The sequence below is a fragment of the Mugil cephalus genome, chromosome 9 (assembly GCF_022458985.1).
Source record: "Mugil cephalus isolate CIBA_MC_2020 chromosome 9, CIBA_Mcephalus_1.1, whole genome shotgun sequence".
Classification (NCBI taxonomy): domain Eukaryota; kingdom Metazoa; phylum Chordata; class Actinopteri; order Mugiliformes; family Mugilidae; genus Mugil; species Mugil cephalus.
Window position 1 is genome coordinate 28,205,683 of NC_061778.1, and position 12,881 is coordinate 28,218,563.

The 12,881-nt window shown below is 42.0% G+C and overlaps 1 protein-coding gene across 8 annotated transcripts in view; it reads left to right on the plus strand.

Moving 5' to 3' along the window:
• Window positions 1-12,881, plus strand: part of fat3a (FAT atypical cadherin 3a) — a 222,755-nt gene that overhangs the window by 168,198 nt on the left and 41,676 nt on the right. For all 8 annotated transcript variants that reach the window (XM_047593723.1, XM_047593724.1, XM_047593716.1 and 5 more), the window contains one exon: window positions 1,724-1,834. In XM_047593723.1, the coding sequence (XP_047449679.1) occupies window positions 1,724-1,834 (111 nt within the window). The remainder of the gene's footprint in view (window positions 1-1,723; window positions 1,835-12,881) is intronic.

The window sequence follows — 12,881 nt, forward strand, 5'->3', positions numbered from 1 at the left end:
ATAGAAATATCCTGGTAATTTATGCTCATGCTCTGCAATTAGTTATGTCTTGAAAATGTTGGCAATATGCTTTGTATTCTTCGAGTCCACCTGGGGCTCTGGCTCTGTCTGCGCATAGAGAGAGACTACACATTGGATTAAATTTCTCATAACCAGTATGTCCAACCTTCATGTGCATTACATCATTGCATTCCATGAATTCAGTTGTAACACTGCCACTCTACCTCCTAGGCTGAACTCTGGGTTGCCATGAGTTGTGGATTTAATAAAATCAGAAAGTGTTCCAATTGTAAATGAAGGCCATGTTGTTGGCTGGGCACCACCTAGATAACCAGCGGTGGAATGACGACATGTGACTAAACATGTCATCACTGGTCAGATTGGGCAGGAGTTCAGAGAAAACTAAGTCTGACATAGTATGCAAACTTAAAAACCACAGACTTTCACATTTAAACTTTTTCTGAATATTCACATTACCCAAAACATGCATTAACATAGTCATTTCAAGGCTGTACGCGGGTACATGTGCTCCTAAATGAAAAGATTTAGGAGCACAGGAAGAAATTTTGGGCAATGAACAGGTGTGTGTGTGTAAATTAAATGTAGAGGATGTCACAGTCCAGTACATTTATAGTTGGGCCGGCAGGCATGTTTCGAGGTAAGCCAGCGGCCCGTGGCAGGAGTATGATCGAACTCCTCAACAGAAGGCCCCTCCAGACTGATTCTTATCAGGTCTTCGTGGTGGAGATCCCTAGGCAGCTTCTTGTCTTATTTCTTATCCGGTTCTGTGCAGAGAAGTGTTCACTGAGGCACCATCTGCCCTGAAGGAGATGCACGTCTTTATCCAAGACTCTCCATCTTCCTCCGTGCAAACAGACTAAAATGGTGGCATCCAAAATACCTTAAATGAAAGTAAAAAAAATATATAAAAGTATTTTAGATAAACTAAATTCAGTCCTTTCTTTCAGCTGCTTGGTTATGGCAAAAATCACAACCATGATTGTGACTGATCATTTTTGCGTATTTTGCACATTGCACATTTTTGCACGGCACATCATCAGTCCATTAGTTGCCATGGTGATGGCACTCGGCACGAACTAGAGTTAATGGAGAAAAATGGTCAATAACTGCCGTGTTTTTGACTGCACCTATTGGACAGACTGTGAAAAACATTTGGAATTTTGAAGACTGACAAAAGTTATCACAAATCAAGGAGAACTTGAGGAGGTTATCAGAGGAAAGGAGGCACTTGTTGTTAGTGAAGCAAAACCAGGATCTGGAGGCAAAAGTTTGGACAACATCTGGATTGATGACGCGCCATGAAAATCCTCTATATGATTAATTGTTAAACCTTACACAGGATACAGCCAATAAGAGAAAAAAAAATTACTGATGGCATGGGAGTGCTCAAGTGTCTATTGTCAACCATAAGATGTTTTTTCCAACAATCATACCTCTTGAAATAAGGGAGAGAAATCATTTGACTGCTGTGACCAGGAAGCTATCCTTTACCTTATCTGGGTCCAGATTGGCTCAAGGCTTTGCTTCTGTAAACTCAAGTTTGACTCTGATGTTCATGTGTTATATGTAGATCAGCATTATATTATGTGTCAGTTATCGTCCGGTGTTGAATACAGAGTGTGTGTGGATAAATAACTATTGTTTTAAATATTATACACATACTGAAATCTGGCCCTATTGACAATATGACCTGTACCTGCAGGTAAGATGACTGGCATGGCAGAAGAAGAAACCTGTTTCTCATGGAGCAACAAAGGAAGTAACTCAGAGGTCCAGTCACTGAGTTCCCTTCAGTCAGACGACAATGACAATGGTAAGTTTTTCAGTTAGAGTTTGCCCATGTTTTTCTTTTTGTTTTCTTTTGTTTTAAATTCTGTATCTCTTTCCAGCACTCTTCCCATTTGTGTTTCATATGTGTGAGAAAACTTTTTCCAAATTTTGTGTGTGGTGGATATTTATGATGGAATATTAAGAAATCATGTCATTTGGCAGATGCTGAATTATACACACCGAAAGAGAAAGCACAGAAAAAGCACCAGTCGGTGCATTCTGATTTTGTCACTGGAGGGCCTGACAGACGGTATCATTGTAAAAGTTTCAGCTCAAAAACAAGTTTTGGTCTACTCCCATACAGACCGATTTCTGAAGGGTAGAGATTTTTGTTCATGTTGTTTAAATCAAACAAATAAAATGTGCTGTTACACGATCATTAATGGAAGCGCATAGGTTAATTAGTTCTTCGTCATGTTTGGGAAATTGCACCGAATGGGAAATGCATGTGGGACTGTGCTTATATAGAGCTTTTATAGCGATCCCACACTTTTTCATCAATCATGGCAATTGGTAATCCACGAGCTGCATGGACAAGAGGACATTCGGTTGCAGATATCGAGCACTGTGTGAGACACAGTGATTTATTCTAATATCAGCAGCCTTTTGAAAGAGCGGGAGTTTGACCTTCAGATCATCAACAAACTGAAAGCGTTAAAAAAACCACACCCATGCTGTCCATTGTTTATCTGCAATGAACGCAATGACGTATTACAGGAAGGAAAAAACAGGCATGCAGCTCTCACAGCGAGAGATCCAACCTGGGACTTCTGGTGATGTGAAAGTGTGCCAAAGGCGAGTCGACCTGGATCTGAAAATGCCGGATCAGCCTGGGATTTTCGATGTGAAAGTGGTATACAGTGGGGGAAATAAGTATTTGATCCCCTGCTGAATTTGTAAGTTTGCCCACTTCCATAGAAATGATCAGACTCTGGTTTTTATGGTTGTTTACTGGTTATGGGTATAGACAGAATATCAGTCGAAAATGCATAAAAAACACACAATCTAAAAGTTATAAATTGTTATGTATTTTATTAAGGGAAATAAGTATTTGATCCCCAAGCACAACACAAGTCAGTACTTTGTAGAGAAACCTTTGTTGGCAAGCACAGCAATGAGACGTTTCTTGTAGTTGGTCACCAGGTTTGCACACAGCGCAGGAGGGATTTTGGCCCATTCATCTTTACAGACAGTCTCTAAATCCTTCAAGTTTCTTGGCTGCCTCTTGGAAACTCGGAGCTTCAGCTCCCTCCACAGGTTTTCGATTGGGTTAAGGTCTGGAGACTGACTAGGCCACTCCATGACCTTAATATGCTTCTTCTTGAGCCACTCCTTTGTTGTCCTGGCAGTATGTTTTGGTTCATTGTCATGTTGGAAAACCCACCCACGAGGCATCTTCAGTGTTCTTGCTGAGGAAAGAAGGTTTTTGTCCAAGATGTTACAGTACATGGCTGCATTCATTGGCCCCATAATGCGGTGAAGTTGCCCTGTACCCTTTGCTGAAAAACAGCCCCAAAACATGATGTTTCCACCTCCATGCTTAACCGTGGGTATGGTGTTCTTTGGGTCATACTCACGTTTTTTCATCCTCCAAACACGGCGGGTCGAGTTAATGCCAAATAGCTCAACTTTGGTTTCGTCAGACCACAGCACTTTCTCCCAAGCCTTCTCTGAGTCATTTAGATGTTCACTGGCAAACTTAAGGCGGGCCTGTACATGTGCCTTCTTGAGCAGGGGGACCTTGCGGGCACTGCAAGAGTTCAATCCATAACGGCGCAGTGTGTTGCCAACTGTTTTCTTGGTGACGGAGGTCCCAACTGCTTCCAGATCATTAACAAGCTCCTGCCGTGTTGTTTTAGGCTGCTCCCTCACCTTTCTCATCATCATCCTCACTCCATGAGGCGAGATTTTGCGGGGAGCTCCAGACCGAGGACAGTTGATGGTCCTTTTATGGGTCTTCCACTTGCGAATAATGGCACCAATAGTTGTCACCTTCTCACCAAGCCTTTTGCTAATGGTTTTGTAACCTATACCAGCCTTGTGCAGGTCTACAATCTTGTCCCTGACATCTTTTGACAGCTCTTTGGTCTTGCCCATGGTGCTGTAGAAGTTGGAATGTAAGAAACTGATTCTTAGAGCAGGTGTGCTTTATATACATGACGAGTTAAGATCAGGAGTATTGGTAATTAGTTGACTGAGCACAGCTGTGTGCCACATGCGCACCAGCCAATCTGTAGGAGCCTGAATTCTAAGTGAATTGTTGGGGATCAAATACTTATTTCCCTTAATAAAATACATAACAATTTATAACTTTTAGATTGTGTGTTTTTTATGCATTTTCGATTGATATTCTGTCTATACCCATAACCAGTAAACAACCATAAAAACCAGAGTCTGATCATTTCTATGGAAGTGGGCAAACTTACAAATTCAGCAGGGGATCAAATACTTATTTCCCTCACTGTATATCAGATACTAAACATCGAAACAATGACATGACAGTGGCATGAACAGTTCACACTCAACACACAGCAATCAATATACAAAGTCACCACACATAATATACCACAGCCAAACAGCGATTTGAGCTTCACAGACAGGTAAACAGCTCCGTGAGGTTGTGTCCCCCACACACACGTATCGCACGAAATATTCACCTACAACTACACTACAAAAAGTGTCTACAGAGGAAATTGCGTTCATCAAATGAAAAAGCAAAGACAACACTGCAAAGTTGATGGACTTTTTTGAACATCTGCTGACTCCCACCTTAGTGAGGATAAGCGGTAGTAGGAGATGAGATGATATCTGATGACTCAGAGGATGAATTAGATGATGCTTTGTTATCTGACTGGACCTCCACGTTTTCGATATTCTCTGGTCTCTAGTGCAGGCACCCCAGCTGACAGCGATGCTCTTGATGCAAAGTAATCCTTTCACTCTTCTGTTCTCACTGTCTGTATATGGACACACACATACACAGCTACATCATAAAAACCACTGACAGGAGAAGAAAATAAGATTGATGTTCTGGTGTCAATACAATGTTCTACTGGGAAATGTTTGGACCTGGCATTTGTGTGGATGTTACTTAGACGTGTACCACCCACATAGACCAGACCACCCATAGCAATGACACTTCTTGATGGCAGCAGCCATCAACAGCAGGATGCAACCTAGACACTCTCCCACAAAGGAATCCAGACAGCTTAATTTGAATGGAAGTCATGTGAAATTGCAAACAATACAAAATATGTAATATAATACCAGTGAATAAAGAGATTTTGGTCCTTGAGGTGCAAAAGCTAATCAAGTGGACATGGATCTTCACTATCGTCACACATCTTGTTAACATTTGAGCTTTCCTCTTGAAAAACTAATGCTATCAGAGGGTGCTACTCTAAAAAATCTGAAATTATATAATTTTCTGCAAAGAAAAAAAGATGGGACATGGGAATATCTCACTTATGACAGCTGTTCTGGGACGTCTTTGTTTGGGGTAGATATAACTGGTATAAGGATCACCATTTGGTCTGTACGCTTTCTGGGCTCTGGGTGGGTGGGTGACAAGATGATCATATTGCAGATATTCCACATCTCCCCTATCCCATGCTTCTCTCAGTTTGGGCAGGAGTTCTTTTCTTCTTTTCTGCCTCACAACTTCCGAAAAGTCTTCATTGATAAACATTCCTGATGCAGTAGATTTCTGTTTCTCCAAACTAGCTCTCTGTCTTTGAAGTTTAAAAAGTTTACCACAAGTGATCTGTGTTGGTGCCTGTCCTTTTTGTGGTCCAGTTTATCGAAACGATGGGCTCTCTCAATTCCCATTGCAGTGGCACCCAGGTTTAGCTTCTCTGAAATGAATTTGTGAACATTTTTCTCAGTATCTTCCCATGTTAAGCAGATTCTTTAATGCCATCAAACATCTAATTGTTCCTCCTTGACTGATTTTCAAGGTAGTCAGCTTTGAGTTCTATTGTGATAATGCAGTCACAGATCTTGCGAAGTCCAGTTTCCAGAGTGTTTTCATCAACAAAGAGCTTGGACGTTTTACTTTTAATTTCATCAATGTTGTGCTCTGGCACAACTATCATGTAAATATATTGGTAAGAATATTAAGAATATGATGCCTCTCATGGAAGCACCATTTATGTTGGGGATTGAACACTGCCTCCTACAGACGGTGCCAATCAAGGTTATGCACTATAAATGTCGGTCTCTATTTGACATAGACGGCGCTATTTACTGTGCACTCAGGGGGAGTATTGGCTATATTGGCTATATTAATATCAATATATATATATAATAATATAATAATTACTATAAAAAATGTAATAGGATTTAATTGACATCAAATCCACACAGACAGTCAGTTTACCAAAAGTCTCATAAAGGTGGGTATGCTAACTATTAACACAGAACCTTTTTTAATAATTAACTTAACAATCACAAACAATATTACCTTATTAATAGAAGCAAATTTGAAGGATTTAAGAGTTCTACAGCATAGAGGTTGGCATATTCACTCTTGTACAACAACAGACAAGCAAAGTTTCAAAGAAAGTTTGTTGGACACATATAAAAATGAGAAAAATGGGATACAGGTGTGTCCTTTGTTCACTACTAAAGTCACAAACTCAAGTTACAGGTTAACTGACTATAGACTATAGAGGACAACAACAAAGTTTAAGTGCTTCACTGATTTCAATCAATACATACATTGGCAAAGTTGAAGTCTTCTATGCTTAGTCAAGGTATGTGCAAGATACAAGATACAAAATCTAATTGTTGTCGTCCTTGTTGAATGAACTACAGCTGTCCTGGCTGTATAGTTCCAGTTTCATTGAGAAGAATCCTTGGTTCTCCTTAAAGAGTCAAATGGTTGTTCTGCTATATTTTGTGGCTCTGTTGCTTGTTAACTCAACTAGCAGACTTTGTCTCGTGTCAGTTTGTTCCGTCCTTAAATCCTTTGGTAGGCACTTGCGTCGCTACCAAGGTCCAGTCCAGTGGAAGCCTTTGCTTTGTGCAGGCCTCATGGAAAAGTGAAAAGAGCCTCAGTGAAAAGAGAGCAAAAGTGAGAGGGAGGGCATCTCTCCCTTTTATTGGCCCGATGACCTCAGAGGTTTAGGCAGGTGAAGGCAGTTGGGAGGTTGAGTTCAAAGGTCTTCTTTATCTGATGAACAAAGGGAGCCATGCGGCCTTGTCCTCCATTTTGAATGGGTTCCAACATCAACATCCCTCTTAGTGTATTGAAAGCTATCCTTAAGCTCCGGGATGTTTCTGGTGGATGCTGCTAAGGCCTGGTGCTAAACATTGCCAGGTCAGTTTGACCTGGTCATTACTCAGGTCAAACAAATGGAGTCCTAAAAAGACTTTCTTTCCCATCATCCACTGTAGCCTTCACACCTAGGTGTGAAATCTAGTGGAGTCATATCCTCTCATTGGACCAACCCATGGGGTGTCCTGCCTCTCGACTGTGAGGTCACCGTTGCTATAACTACCGGAGACAGCCGCACCCTCATGGCACCCTTCCTGTTGCATCATTTGTTACTGTTGGAGGTGCACCTGTAACGTTATTTTATTTTTCTTAACAAGGCCACATGTTCTCTATCATGCTGGACGAGCTCAGAGATTTTATTTTATTTTATTTCGTTCAACTGAAAGTTTTAGATCCCTGCCGAGGACGCTGCATAGCCAGCCCTCGATGCCTGCAGAAGCAAAGGACAAGTGTTGCCTTTAAACCGTTGACAAGCTGCATTACCCACATCCCCACTGAGGAGCAGCCCCCGTACACGAGCTAGTATTGGATGCTGTCATCTGTTCAAGCCAATGAGTCCCGAGTCGAACCTATAACAATGAAGCCTGTCTCATCCATACCGAGCTGAACCTTAACAGACACCTATATTAGTACCCTAACATAAGGGCGAAGGCTAGCATGTGTAGAAGATGAATTTAAAGTTACAATAGGAAAGCATCCTCAAATTTTTCTCTTCACTTGAACAGTTTTGTGTGAATGCAATGGACGTTTTCTACTAGGGGGGAAGGAACCACTACTCGGCCCACCACTGACAGTGATTAGCATACGAAAGACCAAGTCACTCCAAGTCAGGCAGACTCCTGAAAATGGCCATGTGTGGCGTATTTGTGTCTTGCAAACCCTTGCTGTCACACGGCAGATTTGCCGACTGTATTCTCTTTCCGCATACTCCCATATACAGCCCTTTTCATGCAGTGTTACACACTGCGATATTTTTGCTTGATTTATGACAGTCAGTGCTTGAACGCACACTTCAAAACCCCTTTTGAGACTGTATCGTTTTTAGGCAATTTGACTTGGGCCCCTGAGGTTTACTACCTGTAGTAATTATTAATAGATATTAATGATTATTGTCAATGGCATGGCATCATAAAAGAATCATCCTTGGCAGTGACTACTACTGTCGGTCCAATCCACACTGCAGTACCAGCAAAAATGGGTCTCAAGACCATTGTAAGATGTGTGCTTTGTTTTGTCCATGCACCATTCAACATCCAGCAGCTTGGACCTTTATTCTTTAACTTTCCTGCCACCATGTCCAGAAAGATGGCACAGGATTCTGCATTACACTCCAAAGCATCCACCCTTCCAGAATCAGCATGCTATTCCTGCCAGGACAGTGAGAACCCAATCAAATAAATACTCACAGGTACATACTGTATCTTGTAAGAATTAATCAATTGACATTGGATCAATATTAATTATTAGTAGATGATCAATCCTATCATATCTGAGGCGTCAGCTCTCAGTACAGGGATCATCTGTTTCCAGCTCACAAGGACCTTCTGACAACGACTTAAGTGAGATAAGTGGTTTATTTACAATGGTGAATAGTGAATAATAGACAATATGATTAATAATATAACAGAGTAATGGAAAATGATGAGAATACAGAAATAAATGAGTTTAACAAAAGTAAGAGGTATGGATGAAAATGAGAATGCAAACGGAACCTAATTTCTTAAATTAAAGATCTAGATATATTTAAAGTTTGCTTAGTTTTCATTGCACGTATCAACTGCTCAAATATGAAGGTGATTGTCTACTTTTGGGAACTCCTTAGATGCTGCTCTGAACAACTTGATCGGGTGACCAAACGCTGTCGTGATGAGCTCAATCTTCCACGGAGGTACTGACAGGGAAACCAGCAGTATCGAAGCATTGAAAGCAGATTGATGGACAGTCATCCATGTCCAGATCTCAGCGTTAATTACAGCAGAGCTTCCCTCAGTGTTACGTAGACAAAGTGGACAAAGTGGCCATGAAGTTGCCGTGTAGCATAGTCACAAAAACAAACTAGAGAAAACAAAGACAGACTTGAAAGAGAACTAAGAACTGTGAGAGAACTGAGAAGGGAACTGAACTAGTAGAGAACAGGACCAAGACTGGCCAGGCGCTAGTTTATCACCACGTCTCTGCAGGGTGGGTCAGGAGTATTAAATAATAGTTGTACTTCTCACAATGTTAAACTCAGAAGTAGGATGAGAGAGAGACATGAAGTCAAGCACTTTCAATGAAACATCATGGCAGCATGAAAACATGTTGTCAGAAACATTCATTCATTTCTACGAATTTCCTCAATATCCTTATACATATAACTAAATAATATTAGTAAGCAACGCTAACTAATATAGAGAAGAAGGAAAGGTAGATTATATTCGGGCTAGGCTAACCAGTCTTGCTTTGTAGAATATACACGTATTAAAATGCTGTAACAGTATTACTTGTTAAAATTACATTCCAAAGACATTTCTTTAACTAGCCTCTGGATGGCAGTATGGCTCCATGGTAGAGACTTATTAAATTGATGATAAAATGATTAAATTTTTGAGCTAGAAAAACAAACAAAACTGTTTATGACACAAATCACGAGCTGATATAGATTAAACATTGTCATTTTTGTTACAAGTGTACATTTCATAGTTTGTAGTTCTCGTCAAAGAGAGATCTTGCAGTTCTGAATTATATATGATCTTTGTCTGCCACAGGTGGTCCAAGACGCCTGTTAGTCTGGTCATTCTTATCTGTGGTGCCTGTTAATGGATTACTCGTAAATGAGAGAAAAGTTTTAAATCCTTGTTTGTTGGCACAGGAACGTGCTTAAAAATTGTTTTATGGCTTTGTTTTATGGTCTCAGAAATCTGCAAAGGAAACAACAACAGTCCTGTCCATTATGGACAGTCCAGAGAAGTGACCTCTCTTGGTGGATTAGGGGAGAAATAAAATGTTCATTTCCATCATCTCTTTTACCTACTGCTGCTGGCTAGGTTAGTTAGTAGCTGACCACTGGTCTGCTGGTTGGTTGTCCAGTTGGACCTGGCTTCTAAAGGAGTTTTACCTCAGATCATGGCACAAGGGATTGTAACATCTCGTCCTGTGTATTAATGAGTATGAAAGCTAGCCTAGGCTAGTGACTGCTGTGAAGAGTGCAGTTGGCGACTAGGGAAAGACTTAGTGACAGCATGGAAAGACAGCTGACAGGAGGGAACAGACCCCACTGGGGCTACAGTGGGTTAGCACCTTACTGTGGCAGTAGCCAAGGTTTTGCTAAGCCTTTGACTGCACCCTATGTAGCTACAGATTTGAATAATGGTAAAATACCCCTAGAGTTAGCGAGAGCAGGGGCGGAAGATGACTCACCATTGGCTAATACGGTTATTGACTCTGGAACGGAATTGACTACAGATAGGCAGAACTTTTTAATAGAAGCTAGTGGTTCCGATGGAAATGGAAAGAAGCAGCAGGTTTTTGTGTGTGGCTGGCAGAAAGTAACAACACCAAAGGGCCTCAGAATCCATCAAGGGAGGAAAAAGTGCTTGGTAGAGGGAATACAGGGAACCCGCATTGATAGCTACTTTTTAAGAAGCATATCAAGTCAGTTGGTTGAAGTCCAGCGACAGGAAGTAATCCATAGCTCCTAGAATATCAGCATCCCTAACGTTGAGGCAGGTACTCGCACGGAGGCAGAACAAGAGCATAGCCAGCCAAGGAAGGAGAAGATCAGTGGTCAGAAACTAAGGGTGAAGTGGTCAGGCACAGCTAAAACTAGGAAGTGGGAGGACATCAATAATGATTTGGCCAGTGCATTAGGTAAACTAAAAGGGACGATAGAGAATAATGGTAAGGAAAGATTTGGCATTAGAGGGAAGCGGAAGAAACCAGAGGGAGAGGTAGTTAGGTCTAGGCGTTAGCAGGAAATTGATAGACTTATACAGGAGAGGAGAATGCTTAAAAGGCGATGGAAAAAGGGCACAGAGGAGGAGAAGAACAGCATTAATTTCTTACAGGCAGGTGTGAAGGAACGGCTGGCAGCACTAAGAAGGGCGGAGAGGAAAAACAGGAGAAAGAAAGTGCGGGTGAGAGTAGCATTCTATAGGTATCCATTTAGATTTGTGAAGTCGCTATTTAGTAAAGACAATAATGGCAGCCTGATGGTGCCAAAGCAGGAACTTGAGGAGTACTTGGTGGAGGTACACAAAGATAAGGAAAGGTTTAGGTTTGATGGCACTCCCCTCTGATATTTCACCAATTGGAGAAATAGGCAAGCAGTGATGTTAGCCCACCAAGGTGGAAAGAGGTTCAGGAGGTGGTGAGGCGTGCAAGAGCCTCTTCAGCCCTGGGACTGGTGTGCTTAGAGCACACCAGTACGATTTGGCACCAAATCCAGTTAGCAAAGCAAGAAAAGAGAGACCTGCATGCTGTATTTCTAGACCTGGATAATGTGTTCAGTTCAGTTCCTCACAGTTTGTTATGGGAAGCTTTTGATTTTTTTAGAGTTCCAGGCAGTATCAAAGGCCTAGTCAAAGCATATTTGGCAGATTATGGGCCTACATGGATGACATGACGACTGTAACGCCAACTGCTCCATGTACTAGCAGACTGCGGGATAAGTTAAACAGCAACTTGCAGTGGGCTTGGATGAAGGTGAAGCCGAGTAAGTTTAGCAGTATCTCAGTTGTTAAAGGAAAGGTAGTAGATAGAAATTTGTTATAAATGAGGAGGTGATTCCCACAGTGCTAGAGAAGCCAGTGAAGAGTCTTGGAAGGTGGTATGACGCAAGTCTCAGCGATGTAGCACACTTTGAGGGATTGAGACAAGATATGATCCAAGGCATTTCAAGCATAGACCAGTCAGGGCTCCCAGGAAAGCAATTTATATTCTGTTATAAGCGATTATGGTGCATGCAATTTGGGTTATTGCCACGACTAATGTGGCCATTGACAGTGTATGAGGTCCCTCTGACAAAGTTTGAGAAGCTTGAAAGGATCATCAATTAGGATATGGCTTGGTATCCCACGCTGCTTAAGCAGTGCAGCCTTGTATGGGAAAGGCATACTGGAGCTCCCAATAACTAGTCTAATAGAGGAGTTTAAGTGTGCTAAGGCTAGACTGGAGATGACTCTTACTCAGTCAAAATATCCAGTTGTCAGGCGGACAGCCCCTGCGGTTAAAACAGGGAGGAAGTGGAACCCAAGAAACGCGGTTCAGGAGGCACAGGCTGCCCTCAGGCTTAGGGATATCATGGGGCATGTGCAGCAAGGGCACGATGGCCTGGGACTCTGTGCAGGGAAACCTCTGTGGAGCAAGGCATCCGCGGCGGAAAAGAGGAAGATGGTAGTGGAGGAAATTTATAGGGAAGAGGAAATAATGAGATTGCACGAAGGCAGTGTCGCAGGCTAAGCAAGGACAGTGGGTGAACTGGGAGAGTGTAGAGAAAAGGAAGGTGTCGTGGAGAGAGCTGTGGAGCATGGAGGCTAGTAGGATTAGATTTATGATAGGGGCAATTTATGATGTGCTGCCATCTCCACAAAACCTAAACCAGTGGTTAGGGGAGGATGCTGCCTGCCCACTTTGTTCTTGTGTATGTACGCTCAGCCATGTTTTGTCAGGTTGCAGGGTTAGTCTCTCCCAAGGGAGATACACCTGGCGCCACAACCAGGTTCTGATATGCTTAGCAGCTGCAATTCAGGAAAAACGGATTGAAGCAAATTCC